The sequence below is a fragment of the Lampetra fluviatilis genome, chromosome 32 (assembly GCF_964198595.1).
Source record: "Lampetra fluviatilis chromosome 32, kcLamFluv1.1, whole genome shotgun sequence".
Taxonomy (NCBI): Eukaryota; Metazoa; Chordata; class Hyperoartia; order Petromyzontiformes; family Petromyzontidae; genus Lampetra; species Lampetra fluviatilis.
The window spans coordinates 4249342-4272259 of record NC_136306.1 but is presented as its reverse complement, the minus strand read 5'-3'; the positions used below and the strand labels follow the sequence as shown (position 1 = coordinate 4272259).

Here is a 22918-nt window from a genome sequence, read left to right as displayed (position 1 = left end):
GTATTTAATTTATTATTTTATCTTTATACGTGACTTTAATAATAAATTAAATACTGGTATTTTTTTCATGAAATACTGGTATTTTATTTATTATTTTATCTTTATACGTGACTTTAATAATAAATTAAATAATGGTATTTTTTATAAATTAAATACTGGTCTTTAATTTATTATTTTATCTTTATACGCGACTTTAATAATAAATTAAATACTGGTATTTTTTCAAATTAAATACCGGTATTTAATTTATTATTTTATCTTTATACGTGACTTTACCGAAAGAACCAAAGAGCAATAATAATGCCAATGTCTCTCGCCCAGTATCACGGCGAGCCATTTCCCCAGCGCGTGCGTGCGAGACGGGGGTGCTCATTGCGTCTGTGAGGAATCCGGTTGACTCAAGTGCAGCTAGAGAGTTACCTATGGAAACAAATGTTACTTAATTCTGAATTGGCTTTCAAGTGGTGTTTGCAGAGGTTTCGCAGTGAGGGAGTGTTATTCCGCCACCTTGTGGTAGCTCCTAGAACTGTGCATAACCTTCAATCCCAGGGGCGATGATTTCAAATGTAAAAATCCCCCTACACCCAATAAGGGGGTCGATAAAATAGGTACTACGCGTCTTTGTGTGGTCGCCACGGGGGCAATTGCCTCGTCCCGCCAAAGGTCCACGCAGCATCTGAACAATAATCGCCGATGCTAAATGCCTCTCGACCATCTGGAGAGCAAAAACCGCACCAACGCTGACACTTTGTGAACCGCAGCATTGGGTTACCAATACTGTTGGCTTCCAATATATTGTAGAGCCTTTGTTCGAACATGTACCCCATGGAACGTTAAACATGGAACGTTGGGGCAACGTTGGCACTTTGAGATGCGCTTCTGCGGCCGTCTGCAATGCTCTTCCTTTCGATATTAGGAAGCAACAGGAGCGATGCACTTTAAAATCATCCAGATCGAAACCTAATTTCTTTAGAACATTTTTTTCTGTTTAGTTTGTTGTCTTTCCTCCGCACATCCGATTAGCGCGGTTGAATACGTACGGTGTGAAGGAAGTTCAACATACACACAGGTCTCTCTTGAAAAATAGTCCTTGGACTCAGTGTGCCTTTCCTGGGTACATAACAATTATACTGGTAGGAACGAAGTGAACCAGCCTACAATAGATTATATCGTCCGTCCGTCCGATGTCCGATTAGGTGTAGCAACATCGCCCCCTACTGCAAACACTTGGCAGGACCCTACAAACACCTTTAGACTCAGTGAGGCTTTCCTGGCTAAACAAGTTTAACATTCCCTTATAATTCCCTGAGATAGTTTTTAATTATTAATTAAAACATTTAAATAAAAAATTAACTCACAGCGGCCTAAAGCTAGGCCTAAAGCCTATAACTAGGCCTCAAACTCTCCCTTCGTATCGTACCCTCGCCATTTCATTTTATTATAGCCATTCATATGTTCGTTCCTACCAGCCCACCCCGCAGGGACCTGTTATTGACAGGAATAACCACCACCTTCTCCATCATCGTCACCAATCACCACCATTGCTACGATCGCATAATTGGGACTGCCAATCCACTTCTGGATGACGGTCTTACAGCATCCATTAGCGGTCATGTATGTGAGTTAGTTTACCACATTTCACCTTACTCGTCACTGCATCGTTGTTGACGGCGGGGACCCATCTACAAAAAGTAGTTACAATGGATTAATCTCCACTGCCCGCTGCTGCCCACAAGCGAATTACCACGTAACCGATAGAAGCAGCTATTTATCTCCACGGTTTTCATGTGGGGGGGGGGTGTCACTCATCCCAAAGTTGTGTCCAGGCTCGGACCTGCTTGGTTTTTGAAACTCTGACGAAGATGAGGCCATCACGATCCACCCGAGGGAGTGGTTGTACCGTCAATTCATAAGACTAAATAAGGCTGTCTCTGGTGTAGGCCAATCAGTTTCAAAAACAATGCCACATTTTTTGGTTTGGCCATGTTTGTTTGTTGGAGTACGGAGTTAGACTGATGGCCTTAATCTAAGTCGTCTTGTGGTTGTTGTTGTTGTTTGACTTGCATCCCACTGGGATTTTTGAACACAGCGTTGGTGTACGGCGCTTTTTCTGGAATATTTTGCTGTCTTTTCCTGGATTTTCTGTTGGCACATAGTTACATAGTCACTTTAAGATGTTTCATATTTTTTTGTTGCGATTGCACCCGATTCAAGAGCCGAATGGCTCACAGGGCTATACCTAATACATAAAACTGAAAAACTCAAACTGAATGTATTATATCAGAGCATGTTTGTTTGCATGTTCACTGTATGTGGCCAATGCAGCACTTGATTCTTTGTAAAATGTTTCTATTTGGTGTTTGAACATCTTAAACGCAACTCCTGGTTTAGTTCCAGAAAGGGTAAAACCTCATTTTTTCCATAGACTCTTCGGATGTAAACATGTGTTATCTTGTGCATTTTTAATTTGTGTTTTCTCTCTTGGATTATGCAATTAACAACACACGACTTGTTTGAATGCCTGTCAAACCATACAGTTTACCCCGTATTATTGTACAGGGAATTTTAGTGTTTCAGGTCCATACGACGCACAGCCGTTTCAATTTTGGTTTGTCTGTTTACGTTTCTCCCTTGTGATGTGACTTTGTAGGATGAACGTTGAGATGTATAAGGGCATGGGGCAGGGGCGGTTTCTTCATTAGGGCGATTGGGCGACGCACCACCAATGTCATTCAACCACAGAGTCACGCTAGCCGTCACTGTGCCTCTGGATATAGTCCAATCAGCGTCATGCTACGTTCTGTGGAGTACCGCCTCTTTTTGGGCGATTTCCCTCCAGCTGAGAATCGCCCCGAGTGGCCCCATAGACTTACATTCAAAGATGTTTTTTTTCGAACGGGGGCGCTGCAATGCATTCTCTATGGCTTCCGGGAGGGCTCGCCCTAACGTGCTTACGTCATCATACGTGCTTACGTCATCATACGTAAGCACGTTTCATCCAACAATATAATTTGTCGCCACCTAGTGGAATCTTTAATAAAATAAACTTGAGTGGTTTGTTTTAATAGTGAGTATAGAAACAAACAAGATGTATTGTAAGAGTCACTTTATTTTTCATTAATATTAAAGAAGTGAAGTTGCCTTTACAATGCTTAAGCTGTTAATTTATCCATTGCATGGGTGGACCTTATCCTTATCAATCATCCAGACATTTGCCCCCCCTGAGAGATTTTGCAGGAGCCGCCACTGGCATGGGGTGACCAATAAGGTCTTATTTGGTCTCTAATAAGGTAGAGGCACTGATAATGGGTTGACAGGTATGTAGTGGTGAGTGTAGTAGTGGTGATTGTCTATTTGATTGCGTTTCTCCCTTGTGATGTGACTTTGTAGGATGAACATCGAGCTGTATAAGGACACAGGGTTACCAATACGATCGGAATTGATCTGTAATAAGGTAGACACTGATAATTATAAGGGGTTGACGGGCAATTGTTTGCATGCAAGTCCCCGGATTGTAAGAATTGCAAATCCCCCTCTGCTATTGAAAGCAACAGGTGCGTCTTATAATCCAGTACGAGACCAGATATGAAAGGAAAAACATTGTATTAGGGGCCGTCCATAAATGACGTCACGCGATTTTGGACGATTTTTGACCCCCCCCCCTTCGTCACACGGCGTCACAAAAAGTAACACCCCCCCCCCTCAAATATGACGTCACAAAACTCTGCCCCCCCCCCCCAATAAAAAATGCTTCAAACTATTGTTATTGTAGTGCGTATTTAATGTGGCGCTGCAATCTGATGTTGTAGGAGACAACATTTATTAAAACGTATATTTAATTAAGTAGAACGTGTTGTCTATATTTATTTAAAGTTGCGCATTTGGATGTGACGTCACATTTCTCACCCCCCCCCCAGGTGCGTGACGTCATTTATGGACGGCCCCTTAGCACGGGCACGTGCTTAGGGGGTGGTGCCTCTTAAAACAAGAGAATTGGGCAATAAAGTAAAAAAACAAAGTTTATTTAGTGACGGGAAATATTTTAATGTATTTTGTGAAGTCCACAGCAAAGAGCGATTCATCCATTCACGGCCACATCCAATACTTATCTCGCGGTTAAAACGATAATCGTGAACATATTTAGCATTTTCAATTCAGAGAGTTGGTAAATTAAATGTTGTATTAAACACCAACTACGCACTCAACATATTCAAACCGTGCATCAAGAGAATAAAACAATAATCGAATACGGAATCGATTCGTTAATTTAAATCGCTTAGGGGAATCGGATCGAGGGCGAATCGTTAGCCCAGCCCGCCGGCTCTCGTTGCCGCCATTTCCCGTGACCCCTAAGAATCGCGCGGGCCTCGTGGGAACCAATCACAAGCCACGTTACTGCCGCCGCGGACCCAACCAGCCAATCAGCGGCTCTTCACATTTCCCAGTGCCGAAAAGCTGCGCCCTCGTCGGTTCCCGCCCTTTCGACCACAGCGACGCGCTATTGGCCGATCCTGCGCACATGATCCGCGAGCCCCGCCCATCCGCGCTGCGAATTCCAAACCCGGGGTCGTCGCGCGCAACGGGTCGCGACCTCCGACCTCTGACTCAAGGCTCCCGCTCGGTCCAGGACCCCGTGCGCTGCAGGTACCGGTGGCCCTCGGGGAGGGGTCCGCGGGGTCCGCGAGGGGCTCCACCGGGGCCCGAGGATCGCGCGGGCAGCAGGGAGCGCCTCGCGTCTCTCTGGGCCCCACCGCGGGCGGGGCGTGCGGGAAATGGCGCTGCCGCCTGGGCGAGGCCTAGTACGGGCCGCGGACCCTGCCCTCTCGCCTAGGCAGAGTGGCCGCGATCGAGATGGGAGGAGGGGGAGGAGGATAGGGGTCCTCCCGAGCTGGGGTCTTGGCTATTCTCTTCACCCATGCGTTCCACTTCGTTCTCCCTGACCGCCTCCGGTTGCTTCGAATGGGGCTTCCTCCCCGCAGCGCAGAACGAGGCGTGGGCGGGGCGCTGGGCGAGGGCCGCGCGACCCCGGCGTGGTTTCAACTCGACCCTTTTACCTTTGCCATCGCCATCATCACCCCGCGCCGTGCATCGCGCCTGACGTCGCCCGCCCGCCCTCCCCCCCTCATCGCGCCTGTCCGCTCTCGTTCGCTCGCTGCGCATGTTGTATATGCTCTTGAATGGATGCATTCATAAAAAGAAAAGCGGATTGGGTTAAGCGATAGCTCTCGCAGCTCAGGAGGCATCCGAACAGGGCGGGGTTATGATCAGGGAGATTAGGAAGTGAGGGAGACTCGTTGCGCTGTGGGCGATGGTTTGTGCTGACCCGCCCCTCGCCCCGGGTCGGCGCGGCCTGGCACCCAGACCCCGTCTCCTCCGCCACGGCGCCGTCCTTAGAGTAGAGCGGTGACCGATTCTCCGCCCGCCACTCACAAGCGGGGAACGTGCGGTAGCGTGTTTGGTTCGGAGGAGGAGTAAGAGAGCTCGAGGCGCTGTGGTCATCGCTCCTTTGGCTCTGCGGACGATGAAGGCGTCAATTCGGGGTCCCGTGCTCGGCTCGGCGCGACCCGACCCCAGGCTCCGCGCGGTCCCCGCAGCCCCTGGACTCCGTGCACGGACCTGGCCGACCCAAGCACCCAACTGTGCGGGGTTTATTCGTACACGGCCCGTTACAGTCGTGTAATGTGTGCGAAACCGTGTCTGTGTTTTACATGCATGTGTATCAGAGTGCAGAGCGATGGCTCGGTTAATTAGCGCACTGCGATATGAACCCAGCGCCCTGAGTTTGACTTCCGGGCACGGCTAACGTCAGTGGCGAGTGGTGTCTGAAACGATTCTGCGTGGTGAAGTGGGTTTTTTAATAAAATAAAAGGATGTAAATTATGATTACATGGTTAAATGATTGCGTAGTGTTTAGTGATAGAATACTTGTTATAAGTGCTACGTAAATATAAAAAATATATAGGTGCTGCAAGCTCGTTGGGTTTTTGTTAAATTCCATGTTGTATTCTTGAGATGGAGTTCTATTTAGAGGCTGTTTAAATCCGAATTGTACGTAGCTTCAAGTGTGTGGTAACGTTAGTGTTTTGCAATAAAATGGGATTTCACGGCCCACGTGTTTATTGTTTGTTTTAAGCCGTGATTGTTTTAAAACAAATTGGTTGACCGCTTCTATTTCATACCTAATTAACTTAATTATTTTTAATGATAGCAGGTCCCAGCGAAATGCCCCCTGGCTCTTGTAGAAGGAGATTTGCAGGCGCTGCCATGCATGATCGCGTTCTCAACCGCAGTGCGAACGCGCGCGTGTGATGATGATGCGGGAAAATGTATTGCGCTGTCACGATTATTGCATGCGGACGTGGGGTACTCGATGCCGGTTCTGATCATCAACACCAAAACATGGTTCTAGCGAAGCGCCAGAGGTAGCAACTGGGATACGGTTCGTATCGGTGGAAAGGCTGGTACAAGTGGCTGGTGGAATAGTTGGTTAGGGATAGCACTCAGGGCAGGCTGGCTATTTGGAAAGGCTGGCGAGTACTAGGAGCTGGTTGGATAGTTGGTTAACGCTAGCGTTTTCTTGGCGAGTGCGCTCCACCGTAACACTGTTTGCCGCTCTCATTGTCCTTTTCTCGTCTTTTGTGTCCACGCTTTGTGCCATGCACACGGCGTTAATTGGGCTCCAATTGGAACGCTGACAACTCGAACCCCCAGAGTGTGCACATGTTACTCGCAGTAGAGGTTCGGGGCAGAAGTCGACCGCCTTGGTGGTGATTGTGGCGAGACTCCCGTCCTGCGGCAGTGCATGTGGACGTCAGCTACAGCTTAACCCCAACCACAGCTCCATTAACAGCTGGACTGCAATGTCAGTAATTTCATTATTGTGCCAGACAACAGCCGAAACTGTCAACTTATGGCAAGTATACCAGTTCCACACGTACAAAGTACAGATGTTGCCAGAGGGAGTTGGGGAAACCCAGCCCTTAGCATTGAGTCCGAATGTTTTTCTCCCCATAGATTTTAACGAGGACAACACGCACGTGTTTACGACATGTTGAATCACAACAGACTCTTATCGAAGGGCACACATTATTTGACTGTTTATGTTTAGGGGCTTTGCATGCACGTGCTTTTGGTATACAAGAACAATCCACTGCTGGGCGAGGGACTGCCCATACGTTAACGATTATGGGGTTTTTTGGTCAATCCGGTGCCAGTTCAGTGAAGAGGGGGTACCAGGCCAAGTTGAGATCATTTGCCATTCATGTTAGCCACGGCCGGGAATTAAACTCAGGTTGGTGGGTTCATAGCGCAGTGCGGGAACAACTGCGCCAGCCCTCTGGGACCCATTATTTGTATATTATGTGTGTTTATGGTATGTATGAGTATCAAGTGTGCGTGTTTATTGTGTATACCACGTGTATATGTTTGTAAGTGTATCTTGTGCATATGTATATCAAGTGTTATGTACGTCTATATCATATCATATTAAATTATTTTTTTTGCATTACCAATAGTGGCATGAAAACGACCAGTTACTTTGCTGTACATAGAAAATGTCTATAAATAAACATAACATTTGTTTATTTTTAACGATGAATTGGAAGAAAATGTACCACACAGTGATTTCTGCTGCTGTATCGTTTAATACCTGGTGCGGTGTGTAAACACTCTCTGGGCCACCCACAGCCTCGTGCACTGTGCTGGCCTTCATAGGCGCTCGCTAACAGTACTTGCCCCGACAATATTTTATAGGCTATAAGGAGGTTCTTTGTTTTGTATGTTTGTCGCTTGCGTGTCGTGTGTGCATCATGTATGCTTATCGTATGCTTGTGTCTCGTGTGTATGTGTGCTTTCGCCAGGCTTGCCGGCCCTGCTGTGCCAAGCAGAGGCCTCACCAGTCCCGGCTCGGCTGCCGGTACCATGGAGGACCTCGCCCACCAGATTGTGGAGCAGCACGTCGCCGAGGTGGCTCTGGCGCCGGGCGCATCGCACACGCGCTACTCAACCACTCCACTGAATCATTCCAGTGAAGCACTCCAATAAACCACTGCAGTAAACCAGACCACACACCTACAAAAACCAGTCTATGACAACATTCCATTCAACCAGACCCTACGTTTTACATTCAATGAAATCACACTACTAAACGACTCCACTGAACCAGACCCCAAACTCGCATAAACCACTCGCGAAACTCGCATAACACTCTACTAAAACCCCTCATTAAACCAGACTTACATTCTCCCATATTCTAAACCCAACACTTTCCTAAAATAGACACCACATCTTGTTAAACCATAAGCCAGACATGCTGTTTGCTTCAGCTAAGTATCGGGTTTTTCCTGCTTGCAGTCCACATGGTCAATTCTCAGGTCGCTCTAATTCAGGGGGTAACAGTTTCATTTAAGAATCAGTTCTGTATTGTTCTTGTGATACATGTCGATTCTATAGTGATTTATGAATCTGTAGATTGAACAGTGATGTGAATCTGTGAAATATACTGTTGGTGTTAATCTGTAGAATTTACAGTAATCCCAGGTCACGCTTGCGAATTGAGTTCTTACCTGATTAATCAGAATAAACTGAACTATCTATCTTTCTATAGAATCTACCGTGATGTGAATCTGTAGTAGCGTGAATCTGCGACATCTAGTCGCATAAACACATGCATTCGTTGATTTTTGCACGTATAATTATAATAATTAATTGTAATTGACAACATTATTATTTGACGGTTAAACGCCGTGCCAGTGTGTAGCGGTTTGGCTGCGCCGTGTCGCGTGGGTTTATGACACGGTCTCTGTGGCATGCTCGTCTCATAACTGGCGGTCTGCGAAATGGTTCAGGCATCCCAGATGACGCTGATGGGGGCGCAGACCACACTCGTGGGAAGCCCTCTGTTCAACAGCCCGCCGCAGAAAATCCAGATCGTCTCCACCGACCCCTCACTCGGCAATCCTCACCGCATCCAGGTGCCGGCGTTACCGCGGTCCGTTCTTCGTGGGAGTTTAAGTCATTGGGTTCCTGCGGGGGGAACAGTGCGTGGGCAACCAATCGCTTGCGAGCTTGTTTCCTCTCTCACGAGCTGCCCAAGCCAATAGGATGTGACGTTGTATTCTGTTGTGGGTTAGTCAGAACAATCTTTGAGTCCAAAAAGGGGAACCATGTTGTCGCCCTTGCTGGCGCGTGATTAGCCAGCACACCTACTCCGCGGTACCCAGTGATTTATGCGTAAGTGTGAAAATAACCTCGTCAATTCGTTACCGTACCGTTTTTTGACGCATAATTTCTCGTGTGGAATTGCTTGGCGAGTAAACAATTCTGGATTTTTGGCGTGCGGCGGGATGGGGTCGGGTGGTTGGCATTGAGGGTAGGTCGCGCCAGTCAGAGGATCAACGTGCGGTGGTGCGGCCTGGCAGATCGTGACGGACCAGCAGACGGGCCAAAAGATCCAGATTGTAACGGCGATGGAGACCGGCGGCACGCCACCCAAACAGTTTGTGTGGGCCACGGCGGACGACGGGCACGGCGGGGGCAAGTTAATCCTGGCGGGCACGCCCGAGCATGGCGCCCAGGGCGGCAAGATCATCCTCGCCACGCCCGACGGCCTCGGAAGCCGCCAGCTCATCCTTACCACCCACGATGGCAGCGGCGGCACGCCGCAGCGTCTGCAGGTGCCGATGACATCTTGTCTAGTGCGGCGGAGCTTCGTGCCGGCGAGCTAGAACTTTTGTAGCACCGTGGGGGAGTATGGCCACTGACAGGCGTGGTCATTGTGACACGTAGTGTTGTCAGCGCTTGTCCGCACGCTCTCCCTCCCTATCATGCTGGTTCGATAAGAAATGTGGGAAAGTTATAAAGAAAATGGAACAAGAAATCCAAAGTGCGTGCAAAGAGGCGTGGGAGAGACGACGCATGCTTGAGATTACCCTGAGACAAAAAGGTGAACACTCGGATTGGAGAATGTTCACCGGTTACGGACGTACCTTTTGATAACAAAAATTATTTGGCTTTGGTGCAGGACCCTTGCATGGAGGGGATGATTGGTTGTGGCGCTGCGGTGGCAAGATATTACCTCGTCTGGTATACAGGATGTCGTGGGTTTGATCCTGACCCTGACGCCTGCTGTATATTTGGAGTTTGCAAATTCTCCCCTCCACATTTAGAAATATGCGTTTAGAGTATTTGGCCGTTATACATTTCCACATGATAAGCCACTTCATTGAGTTATCATTTGTGGCCAGTCGCTTCTGAAAAATAGCTATTTAGCTCAGTGGGGCTTACCTGGTCAAATAAAACCAGTTTAGTTTTTAGTTTAAAAATAGTAAATTTTTTAGGTTGTTGAGACTCCTGACGGAGTGGCAGTTAAAGGAGGGAAATCGCCCGAGACGGGGCAATTCAAATGTAGGCGCCAGCAGGATTATTGCATCGGAGTCCCGTTGTTTGGGATGCAACAGCTTCGCGAAGGAGCCCTTCATCTCATCCAGCAGTGGATTGATCATGGGCTTATGATGATGATGATGACCTCACCCTCGCTGTGATGCAGATCATCACGGAGCAGGCGTCCGGAGAGCACATGGCCGTGCTGCGCAAGGACGACGGGCAGCAGAGGGTGGTGGACCCTGCGAGTGGCCTCCTCAAGCTGCCCGTCGAGTTTTGCGTCGTGTGCGGCGACCGCGCCTCAGGTGAGCCTTGACCCTGATTGGATCTCGACCCTCAACCCCTGGCCCTGACCTTTAACATCCCTCAGAATGACGATGGTGTTTTCATGTGAGCCTCTCTCTCTGAGCCTGCGGCAGAGGTACTCGCGGTGGTGGTAGTGGGATTGGCGATGGTGGTGGTGGCGAAGGTAATGGTGGCTGTTGTGTGGATGATGTTGGTGATGTTGTTGTTGGTGGTGATAGTGGAGGCTGTGTAGTTGGTAGGCTGTGGTTGGGATCACTCTGTGTGAGATGGTGTTGGGAATTGTGGCTAAGCAGCACAAGCCATAAACCTTTCATCTACAACTCCTGTTATACACATTGTGACCGCCCATCCACTCGCTATCCAGACTCAATGCTCTACTTAGCTTCTGAGATTTGGCAAGATCGGGCGTATTCAATGCCAGTGTTATCATTTGTGGGCGACTTTACTAAAATTTACGCGACGCTAATTAATTTCTGAGCTGGCGCAATCTGTGCTGGTCCTGGAGTAAGGGTGAGAACCAGTTGCCCTGTTCACCCGGCGGTTGTGTGGCTGTGCGTCGGCGTTGGCGGTACAGGGCGGCACTACGGCGCCGTGAGCTGCGAGGGCTGCAAAGGATTCTTCAAGCGCAGCGTGCGCAAGAACCTTAAATACACGTGCCGTGGCAGCCAGGACTGCGTGATCAACAAGCACCACCGCAACCGCTGCCAGTACTGCCGCCTGCAGAAGTGCTTCAACGTGGGCATGAAGACTGAGTGTGAGTCACGGTCGTCGTTTGACTGGGCTTCACCAAGCTCGCCAGTGCGGCTTTGGTTGCGGGTGGGGGGGAGATGAGGGGGGTTGGTGGTGCGACGGCCGCCCACGACCGCTTCGGTTGTCACTTGCCACGAAACCTTAGCCGTTGCCGGGAATTGAACTCAGGTTCTTGGGTTCATCTTCTGCATGTGGTGTTTATTCGAGTAAATAAATGAATTGCAGCCATTCTCAATCCACCGTTGGATGAGAACCTCCGCACGCCGTGCGGCTAGTGGCACTGACATTTGTCATTCCTGGTTGGTGAAAACAAGAAGCATAGTTGTGGGAACATAGAAAAATAGCACAACAAATGATATTGCCGCATTTATTTCTGCCAACAACGTAACGCCGCAGCAGCCTTTAACAATTTGGCGGTGAAAAATATTTTCAGATTTGTGATCATATTTAAAAAAAAAAAAAAAGAGGGTTAGAACTGTGGGGGGTGGGTTGTTGGATGGGTGCGGGGTGGGCGGCGTTGGCATTGGGGGCAGCCGTGTTGACGGTGCGACTGCGTGCGTCAGCCGTGCAGTGCGAGCGCAAGCCGATCGAGACGATGCGCGAGAAGCCGGCCAACTGCGCCGTGTCGTCCGACAAGATCTACATCCGCAAGGACCTGCGCAGCCCCATGGCCGCCACGCCCACCTTCGTCACGGACAAGGACACGTCACGGTAAGCGGCGCGAGGGTGCGCCGCGTCCCCCCCCCCCCCCCACCGTGCCAGTCGTCGAGGCCTTGTGGTGGCTGCCTGTGCGCACTGTATGGTGTTTGACACCGTTTCTGAACGGGCCGTTTTTGACGCGGTCCCTGCGTGTGTGTTCACGTAGTTGAGAATGGAATCTCCCTGCATACCACAAACACGATGAATAGTCGCGGGGTGGGGGGGGTCACGATGAAAGTTTTAGGATCAATCCTTTTTTTGCCATTTGTTATTTACGCCCTCCTTTTCATTGTTTTTCTCAAATTATGTTTGTTCTGTTATCTGATATGAAACGTGAGCGTGTAATTCCCGTACTTTGCGAGTAATACCTACGTGCATGATTCTCAGTCCACGTTTCTTGAACTCGATAATCGATTTAAACCGTCGTGTGGTATTTTTAACACTTTTCACGTCATTGCATCTCAGAGCACCTACGAGTGCGCGCATGGTCTTACGGTTGTAACAGCCTAGACATATACCACAGTACCTTGTTGCGTAGAACTTGAATGTGATAACCAGAAAATACCTACTGTGATAGCCCTAAAAGGGACAGTGATATTGCCCAGTAGTGCGTTCGTCGTTTGTTAGAGGTTCGTGTTTTGAATCCAGCGGCCAAACTGGTTCTTATTGTGGTGTGTATTAGCCAAAATAATATTACACGTCGTATGCTTAGCAGTGCTTGTTAAAGATCATATGACGTCGTTTGCAAGAATTGCCCGTTGTGTGCCAGCATCAGGGTTCAAATTGGCAAAACTTTGAAAATGACACCGCAAATTACTGAATTGGGATTATAAACTGCAACCATCATTGCCCCCCCCCCCCCCTGTGCAAGGGAGACTCATCGTGGTTTTTTGTGCTCTCACCTGGTAAAAAAATGTAAAACTTTAAATTCACAAAGGCGGGATACGGTTCACCAGTGTAAATCTGGGAGCACAGTTGTAACGCGCCAATAGCGCAAGGTGGATATTTGCCAGCGTGTATTGCCGTGCGGGGTGTAATGCTGGTGCGCGGTGTTCCGCAGGACGGCTGGGCTCTTTGACTCGGGGATACTGGTGAGTGTTCAGCAGCCGCTCTTAAAGAATGAGAGCGCTCTGCTGGTAAGCATTGGGGGGGGGGGGTTCCCGCACCCACTTTCACATGCCCCCGGCCTCTAGAACACAAAATCGAAACAAGGGGGTTGAGTGCTTTCCATCGTTATTGAGTTCAGGGTTTGACTCTGAAACGTTCAGCTTCAGTTGGATGGTCACTGTAGAGTTCTGGGGTGGTAAATGCATGCCTTTGGTAGTGGTGCGGTTTTACCACGATCACAGCTGAGGGGGTGTGGTTTTATGGTTCATAGTTAAGGCTGTAGTTGTCGAGGGCTGGTTATTGTGGTAGTAAGGACGGCCACATACAGAGAGTAATGAGATCAGCCCATGTGTAGAAGTGAGATTAATCGTGGCATTGCAGGACCATGATGGATGGCGATGAAGCGTGAAAACTTCCATCCGGAAGTACATAGACCGACCGTGCCTGATGATAATAATGACAATTCTACGTTCATGGTTGAGGCTGTAGTGTTAGTGGGTGGTGTTTACTGCAGTATGATTGTACATTTCTAGTTAAGGCTGTAGTGGTTAGGGTAGTGTGGTAGTTGGTTCACATTCACTACTGGGGTCAGCGATGATTACATCATCGAGCTCTAGCCGCCGGTTCAGCTACGTCGATGCGTGCATTGCCCCACAGATGGAGACGAGCCAGGGAGACCTGAGCACCCTGGCCAATGTCGTGACATCACTCGCCAACTTCGGCAAGGGCAAGGAGGACTCGCCGGGAGCCAACACGACCGCCGCCAACACCAGCGCCAGTTCTGCCAGCTCCTCTGGGGAGCTGCCCGGCCTGGACACGCTGAGCAACGGGGAAACCTCGCTGACAGAGATCGCCCCCGACAACCAGTCGGCCAGCGAGATCACGCGGTCAGCGTGCGTGCGAGCAGATCTCACGCGCACGCATGAAGATCACGTGCAGATCACGCACATCCACACACGCAGATCATGCACGCGGATCCCACACGCTGATCGTGCATGCACGCACACACACAGATCATGCACGCAAGTCACGCGCACCCTGATCATGCAGATATGCACGCTCGAAGCCCCTTGCACGCACATGCACACACGCAGATCACACGCACCCGCTGATCATGCACACGCTCACAAGTCACACGCACACAAATCATGCACGCTAGCATGCACGAGCACATCGCACATGTCGCCCATTTACATCAGGTGTCATTGTCGTTTTTGTACTTGAACATTGTATTCTATTGTGGAGTGCCCTGGGATGCTCTGCATGCAGAGGACTGAGTAAAAGTGAACCGTGTCGTGTGATGGTGACATGATCATGCACCGCACACCGTTGGGCGGAGGGATTTTTTTAGTTGAATCCCTCTTTCCCTGCAGTTTAAACCCATAGGTGTTATTATTCGGTGGAGACAACTCCATTCGGAACTCTTACAGCGGGCAGCGAACAAACTTTGTGAGAACAGCCCCAGAAATTAGTTTACAGAACTAATCCTGAGGTCGCTTCAGGAGGTCTTTTCATCCACACTAGAGGTGCATAGAGTGACTTTTGGATGTGAAACCTAAATATATAAACATTTTTTTTTACAATAGTGATGTTGGCGGTCAAAGAGAGTGACGGTGCCTCCCACCCCTTCCCCTACCGCCCCCCCACAGGGCATTCGACACTCTGGCCAAGGCCCTCAATGCGAGCGAGGGCGGCGGTGGCGGGGAAGGGCCCGATGGTGCGGCCTCCATGACCGGTACTAACTCCACGAGCCTGCAGCTCATGGGCGCCAACGACCAGAACCTCCCGGTGATCGAGATCGACGGCCCGCTCCTCACCGACACGCACGTCTCCTTCAAGGTGCCCGCCGCTCGGCCTTTACCCTGCTACGGCCTTCACCCTGCTCTGGCCTTTTGTCTGCTCTGGCCTTCGACCGTCAGGGGTGATGGTGGCGGCTTGTAGAAATGGCTTTGAAATTCAGCTGTTTTGAATCAGTTACACAGGGCAGCTGATGGTGGGTGGCCTCAAAGGAACCAAGCTCAGTGTCGCTCGAAAGCCAGGCGACAGAGTTGAGGCTTCATGCGTTTCTTAAAAGGTCGATGCTGCTGTTGTGAATGTGCAGCGGGGATGATGGTCGTGCTCCAGATGGCCAGGGCTGCCACAGAGAAACGATGCCCGGCAGTGGCCATGGTCCGGGTCCTTGGTGTAGAGAGGAGGAGATTGTGAGTGGCGCTGCTGTGGAGGAGAGTTCTACCGTGAGCTGTAGTGCAGGGAGACTGCAGCGAAGGGAGACGACCGAGAGTAGAGGGGCGGTGGGTGATAGGGGCAGCAGGCGATCCATGTTGCCGACCCTGCTGGCGATGGTGGAGGGAGGTGAGGGAATCTAGCCGAGGATGACGCAGGCGAGATGGTTTTGCAAAGTGCAGCTGTTGCTGGTGGATTTTTGGTGCAGATACGTTGGAGGTGGCCATAGAAGATGGCCATAAGAAACCTGTTGTTTTTATGAGCTGTTGTAGATGTTGGGGATAGTAAATGTGGGGCAGTTCTGAAGGGCGGCTGTTTGGAGAGAGAACCAAACAAAAAGACTGAGCAGTTGGAGACGGCTAACCTCAGCTGTTGAGACCAGCAACAGTGGGGGGCTCCTGTGGGTGGCAGTGAGGTTTGGTTGCGCTCGCTCTGAGTAAATGTGTGCCGGGTGTGCTCATGCATAACCATCCGTACGTGGCCATATGTATGTGCTTGTCTGCTCTGGTGCATGTGTTGTGTGTGTGTGTACATGCGTGTATATGTATGTGTGCGCACGTGTGTTCAAATGCGTGTACGTATTTTTTACATGTCTGTGTACGTGTGCGTCCCCGTGTGTGTGTGTCTGCCTGTGCGAGCAGCTGACGATGCCGTCGCCCATGCCCGAGTACCTGAACGTTCACTACATCTGCGAGTCGGCGTCGCGCCTCCTCTTCCTCTCCATGCACTGGGCACGCTCCATCCCCGCGTTCCAGGCCCTGGGGTACCTTGACACATCCGACAAACGCCCTGCACACACCTTGTACACACACACACACACTGTACACACCTTGCACAAACACATACCCTGCACACACACCCTGCACAAGCACATACTCTGCACATACCCTGCACACACACCCTGCACAAACACATACCCTGCACACACACCCTGCACACACACCCTGCACAAATACATACCCTGCACACACACCCTGCACACACACCCTGCACAAACACACTCACCTGGCATACATTTGGGATCTGGCTTACTGCTCTTCTCCACTAAATCCTAGCCTTTGCCTTCATCTCCACGTCCACCCCACAGTCCTTCGCATCCTCGTTCACCACTTGGAACACCTCTTTTCTAAGCCTGCCTTTCGCTCTCCACCCTGGGTGCTCCTTCCATTGGACTTTCCTTCAGCCCTACGCAGAGGGGGGGGGGGACCCGCTCTTGCCTTTTTCTTAATTTCTTAATTTCTTCATTTCTAATGCCCGGCACTGTGTGTCGTATTCAAAGAGAGGACAAGGCGTGGTTTACGCCCGCACACACTCGTCACACTTGGCACGGTGTCACGTGAAAACCCGGAGCGCCCGAGCCATCAATCTCTCGCTCCGTCTGCGGTGCCCGAGGATGGGTGAGACCTCTTTATTTCCCCCAACATGCTGTGCAGCCAGGAGGGCAACACGGGGCTGGTGCGGGCCTGCTGGAACGAGCTCTTCACGCTGGGCCTGGCGCAGTGCGCCCAGGTTATGAACCTTTCCACCATCCTCACCGCCATCGTCAACCACCTCCAAGCCAGCCTGCAGCAAGGTGTGGGGGGGCTTGGGGGATGTCACGGTCGTACAGGGTCATAGGGGCAGCATGGGAGTGTAGGGGAGCAGGGATACGAAGGGAGAGCAGTGGTGGTGGGTTGGGGGTGGAGTGGACGTGTAAAATTGAGGGTTCATTGGGCCATGAGAGGCTTTGGGGCAGCTCGAAGATGACGGTCTTAGCGAGACGTGACGTCATTGTTCCATGTGTGACGATCGATGGATTAAAATCGATTGTCACGGTCAAGGTAGCTGCATCAAGTTGTGCGTGTGAGACACTCGGTGCTCCGTGAATAATGAGAACTATATTTACATCATATGCTAAAAATATGGTGGCCAATGCTCCAAGCAATGGTGATGATCCATTCTGGTGGATCTCAATGGGCTCCGCAATCCACCAGAAAGTTATGACCAATAATTCTTGAATTGATTCAACCCTGAAATATACCAGACTAAAATTACTCGCACAATTTTTTTTTGCGGTCCACGTATTGGGGCCACCACTGCTGTAGGCAAACAGAAGGAGCAAGATTCTTCTTCACGGTCATTGCCCCAAACTCTTAATCCAAATCTTGACTCGTTACATGCCGAGTTCACGCGTGGTTAAGGTAGTAAAGTTAAAAGTTATTTGTGGGCAGCCTGCACGCACTTAGCTATCTGGCGAGTTTGTCATCGCGTACCGAGGGCTTTGATGCTCCCCGAGATGGGCAGGTGGCCCCTCTGCATCACATTCAACTCCCGGTTGCATCTGCTCTGCAGACAAGCTGACGACAGAGCGGGTCAAGGTGGTGATGGAGCACATCTGGAAGCTACAGGAGTTCTGCAACAGCATGAGCAAGCTCAACGTGGACCCTTACGAGTACGCCTACCTCAAGGCCATCATCCTCTTCAGCCCCGGTGTGTGAACGGGTCCTGTCATCACCACCCCCCCCAGCACCCCACTGCCCCAACTTCCTCCCCGTCCACAGCTCTCACTGCATCAAGAGCCCCCTCTCAATCTCCCGCTCTCACATATGCGCCGGCGAGGGGAAGTTGATCTGCACCGCCCCCCCCCTTGACGATCCCCAGTGCTGTCCGACCATCAGGTACGCCGCGGGTGTGCGGCTGTAGCCCAGATGGCAACAGCTGCACTGTAATAATGCAGTGAGGCAGGGTGGGAATGCGTTTTGCATTTTTTGTTTTGAGGGTTCGTTCACGAGAATAAATAACATACTTTTGACTTTATGAGCGCTACATAGCACCCTCTAGTGATGCGACTCGTGTTGTAAGGCAGTGTATGCTCCAGTAGTACCAGTGATGTTACGGGACCATTTTACGGTGGTGCTTCTTAAAGTTTTCGTTTGAACGCTTTCTGACTAAGGTTGAAAGTGTTAATGCGTGAGCTCTGTCCATCTGCACCTCTGATTAGCACAGTTGGCTACGCACGGTGCGAAAGAAGTTCAACATACATGCATCCATGTGTCTGTAACGGGGGTGTGGTGGAGGGAGGCATGGTAACTCCCTTGTAAACGATACAGTTAAAAAAAACCTGTAGTAGAATGTCATGTTACTATCAGGGATTTATTCGATGAAAAACTGATTGACCTTTGATCACCCCGGCCGGCAGCGATCTGAGCTCGCCGTCTTGAGCGAACACCCCTCGTCACACCCCCCCCCCCCCCCACTGCGCCCTCTCCGCCGTTCTTCCGTAGACCACCCGGGGCTCGTCAACACGGCGCAGATCGACCGCTTCCAGGAGAAGGCGCACGTGGAGCTGCACGAGTACATGAGCAAGAGTTACCCCGACGACCCCCACAGGTTAGCGCCGTGGTCGCCCGCACGGGGCGGAACCAACCAACGACGCGTCGTCGTTCGGTGGATCGCTCGCGGTGTGGTAAAAGCACGGCCAGCTGGACCAAAATGTTTTAAGATATTCGGTGCGATTTAAAACATCAGAGTACGATGAGCTATAAAGTTATTTTTCATAGATGCCCAGTACATCTCAATGTAAGAAAAGTTGCCTTTGCAAAGAGGCTGTATAGTGCATCTTAATGGATTTATTTCATCTTACGGTTAAATAAAGGAGACTGACAGACACCTTGGACGTGATCGTGTTCAAATTGTCTGTGTGCTATGAAGAAGGGCCGTTGCCGCAGTGTTATTGACGAATGTGTCGTTTGTTTATTGCAAAGGACACATTCACATCCGCGTTGCCAAATTATTTGTACGAATCGGTGAAATTACAAAACGATGCCATACAATCGGGGCTTAATTTCTCTCTCCGCACGACGAGCATCGTTGTTGTTCCCGTGAATGTCACTCATTGATTCCTCCACCCTTGTTGAGGACTCTCGACCAGAATGAATGTATCGTCTCATCCACACTGTGGTCAACCACCAGCTCCACACTGCATCACAACACTTCCCATTCTACTTCTTCCCTCGCACTGGAAATATCACCCCAAGTTCCCCCATGACCGTGCTCAAACCTTATCTGTTACAACTTTAACAGTGCTGTTTGTTGCTGGGAACTTGACACTTTGGGCTTTTGGACCTGTTCTCAGCAACCTCCTCGTCACTTTCCCATTTAGAGAAAACACTGGCGAATGCACGTGACTGACGCGTGTGTACGCATGTGGGGGAGTGGTAGTGCTAAAGCACAGCAAGTTGGCACAGTAGGGTCATCTCGGTCAGTCGACCCGTGGCACCTGGGTCTGCCCCGTGACCTCCTGCCAGCGGGCGTTTCGACACTTCACGTGGCCTCAAGGTGCACATGGCCTGGCACAAGCGTCGTGGTGACGTCACCGCCACTTAATGGCGGTTGTTGTTGTGCAATTATTAGTGTGTTGCGCTACGAACCCGGCGACGCGGGTTCGATTCCCGCTCAGTCAACACTGGTGACAATTATCTGAACCTGTCCTGGGCCTCCTTTAGGTCTACTCAGCCTCAAATGAGTACCTAGTGCGCTGTGTAAACATCGCCACTTAGGAGACGAAGGCGGTTGGGCATGTTGCTGACAACCCACCCCCTCGTGTGCCGTGCCGACCTTCATAGGTGCTCGCTAACAACAACAGTCTGTGTTAAGGCTATACGGGGATCTTTGTCTCTGTGTGTGGGGAATGTAGGCTAGCGCGGCTACTCCTGCGGCTGCCGGCGCTGCGTCTCATGAGCTCTAACATCACGGAGGAGCTGTTCTTCGCGGGGCTTATCGGCAACGTGCAGATCGACAGCATCATCCCCTACATTCTGCGCATGGAGACGGCCGAGTACAACAGCCAGATCACGGGCACCAGTGCCTGAACGCACGTGCTCGTCGCCGGTGTACCGGCTTGGACCGACTCTCCCGGTGGATGCCTGCGGTCGCTGGAGAAGTCCAGCAATGTGGCTGCACGAATCCGTTTCCAGGACCGTGTCCTCGTCGTAACCGCACCTTCGCCGCGACGTGGGTCGCGCCACTGTACGGCTGACCGACGTCTTCCTTGGGCCACCGTTGCCGCCACCACTACCAGACTGCGTGGCCGCACCGGTGGCCCCACCGGTGGCCCCGGTTTATGGTGGGGGCGGGGCTTCCATGTGCCGTGTTGACTTTTCAACTCTGGCTTGAGCGTGGACTCGTTCGGACTTGCGTGGCTGGCACGACCACCGCCACTGCTGCCATTTACCGCGGTCATGGTGCTGGCGTCGCCACCGCCATGTGGCCAGGTGGAACTTTGTCGACGTAAGAGCTTGGAAGAACCCTTGAGCACGAAACAGGAGGCGTCTTGTGTGCAGCGTGCGCAAAGACCAAGCTGCACACACTCGCACACGCCGCACAGTGTTACAAATGAAATGTGGTGCGGACGGGCCAGGCTTGCCAAGCTGCGAACATTGCTGTGACACTGTAGAGGGGTTCAGAGGGGAGGTGAAGGGAAATACCCCCGTCCCCAGGCCTGAGGTTCGAAGGCTACAGAGTTTGGTTTCTCCCTCGGGGTGTTGTCCGTTGCGGAGCGTTTCACCTTGCCCAGGTCATCACGGGAGTGTTTCCTGCCACAACCCCCGGCTCGCACAACCACAGTGGGAGTGTGTGCTTTGCTCCCGTGTATTTTACTCAACTTTGTCAGGACAATCATGGAGTTTTCCTAATCTGTCGTGTACGTTTCCTCCATTACAGCATGGTGTAGATTTATTTAAAAATTGCTCAGTATTTTTTATTTTATAGAGCGACTAACGCGCCGATACGATTCTGGCTTTTGAATCAACAGCAAGCGCCCTGGACGAGCAGCGCATTTTGTACATTCACTCTGCTACTTGGTTCACTCAGCGTATTGCCCTCATTTTGTTTATTTGAGATTTTTTTAGGCATCTGAGTCGACAAATATGTTCCACCGGAACTGCCCCCTGCCCCCCTGGTTGTTGGTCAGCCTCATCCATTTTAATTGCGTATGTGTGCCGTCCAACATCAGCTCAGTTTAAACGACCGCCGGCTTGGCCTCTCCTGTAAGCGACACGCGTCCGCGGGGCCACGTTCTCCGCTGCTAAGTGAGACTGTGGAGATGCCACAAAAGTTGGTGCTCGGACTGGGCACCGCTGTGTTGGCGACTAGCCAGTCTACTGGGACAGGAGCTACCAACACCACCACAAATTGCCACGTGGCCGCCGGTTTCTCCCTGGAGGCGTCCACGTTAAAGTCGACTGCCCAGCGGTCCCGGATCGAACCCGAATCCTTGCACTTCACCGTAACATGGCAGGCAGACCATGAGCTGTACTCCCCACCGCCACCACCACGTGCTTGTTTTAGCTGGAGTCGTGCTGTACAAAAATGTTTTTCTTTTTATGATCTGTATAATTTGTTTTTACATATAAAAAAAAACCCTGCTACTTACTGCTGGAACGATCGTGGTAGTTTTTGTAGCACTGGAGACGCCAGCGGAGAGGAGTGTTTTGGGGCTGCGCCAGAGTCCAGCACTCCCACAAACCAGGCGGCGGCACTCCCAGCGGAAGCTGGTGTAGGCGTCCTGGCTGGTGCCAAGGGCACGGCCCAGAGCAGTCAGGGGGGGTGCCCCAACATTCGTTACCGATTGAATCTGGAGCCATTAAGAGCTGCCAACACTAATTGCCTCTTTTAGTAGGTGGTGACAACTCTTTATCAAAGCGTGCATATTGCAGTAGGATCACCCACGCAAACGATTAGGCGTACCATTGTAATTGACACCAGGTTTGACCTAAACCAGCATTTGCACCCAAGGAGTCCCCTATCTAAGCCATGTGTCACTCAGTTTCACAGGTCTGTGTTCCACCTGGGGTGAGACCAGAGGTTAATTTCAGCCGAGGTCTGTGTCGGAAACCTAAACATGAACCTCTAGCAGCTCGCATCCAATAACAGCCACAGCTATGGTTGTGACAGCTACTGGTCACGCGCCACCTACTCCAATCTACAAGCGACCGGAAATATACTCGGAATGTTATCCCTGTTTGAGATCATATTTTACATGTCAGCCCCGCGTTCTTCCTCTTGGCTGGCATCAGCAGGCTGCGATTGGTCTAGGCTGGAGGCTATTACGTCTGCCATTCGTCACACTCTTTAGCGTGTCGTGTATGTGTACATCTTCATGATCGTTATATTATAATACGAGAGTTGGAAGCGTTTTTAATTGACTGGATACTTGGAATATTTAGGTTTGCGCTGGAGCAACACGAGGCGCTGGCTGTGTGCTATTGCTCCGCGTGTAGCTGCTTTAAAGTCGCCGTTTTGTACCTCTCTCTCGTCTCTTCTGTTGTCACAGCCTCCGACCGAGACTCGGAGCTCAGGCCCTACCATGGAATAAAAAAACACCCCCTGCGAACTCAGTCCTCGAGTCTCGAGTCTTAAATTCTACATTCAAGTCTCTGGTTCCAAAATTCCAAGTCTCAGATTCTAGTATCGT

The 22918-nt window shown here is 50.7% G+C and overlaps 1 protein-coding gene across 6 annotated transcripts; it reads left to right on the top strand.

Annotated features, from left to right (window-relative positions):
* Window positions 1–4291: 4291 nt before the first annotated feature.
* Window positions 4292–22832, top strand: LOC144943648 (nuclear receptor subfamily 2 group C member 2-like). Of its 6 annotated transcripts, none has more exons than XM_078871320.1 (15): window positions 4292–4644; window positions 7860–7965; window positions 8847–8972; window positions 9375–9674; window positions 10547–10685; window positions 11261–11440; window positions 12000–12147; window positions 13196–13271; window positions 13900–14129; window positions 14892–15081; window positions 16107–16229; window positions 16891–17038; window positions 17797–17934; window positions 18729–18834; window positions 20141–22832. In XM_078871320.1, exons 1-15 carry the CDS (start codon window positions 4520–4522, stop codon window positions 20313–20315), a joined length of 2310 nt encoding a protein of 769 aa, XP_078727446.1. In that variant the 5' UTR covers window positions 4292–4519; the 3' UTR covers window positions 20316–22832. The 6 variants fall into 6 exon arrangements, with proteins under 6 accessions (XP_078727446.1, XP_078727445.1, XP_078727451.1 ...); XM_078871319.1 differs by having other exon boundaries at window positions 13900–14135; XM_078871325.1 differs by having other exon boundaries at window positions 4293–4644; window positions 9420–9674.
* The last annotated feature ends 86 nt before the right edge of the window (window positions 22833–22918 follow it).

Bases quoted from the DNA above. Each gene is read 5' to 3' on its own strand.
- LOC144943648 (XM_078871319.1), top strand. From the start codon at position 4,520: ATGATCCGCGAGCCCCGCCCATCCGCGCTGCGAATTCCAAACCCGGGG. The intron at 12,148-13,195 runs GTAAGCGGCGCG...GGTGTTCCGCAG, and splicing joins ACGGACAAGGACACGTCACG to GACGGCTGGGCTCTTTGACT. The intron at 17,039-17,796 runs GTGTGGGGGGGC...TCTGCTCTGCAG, and splicing joins CCAAGCCAGCCTGCAGCAAG to ACAAGCTGACGACAGAGCGG.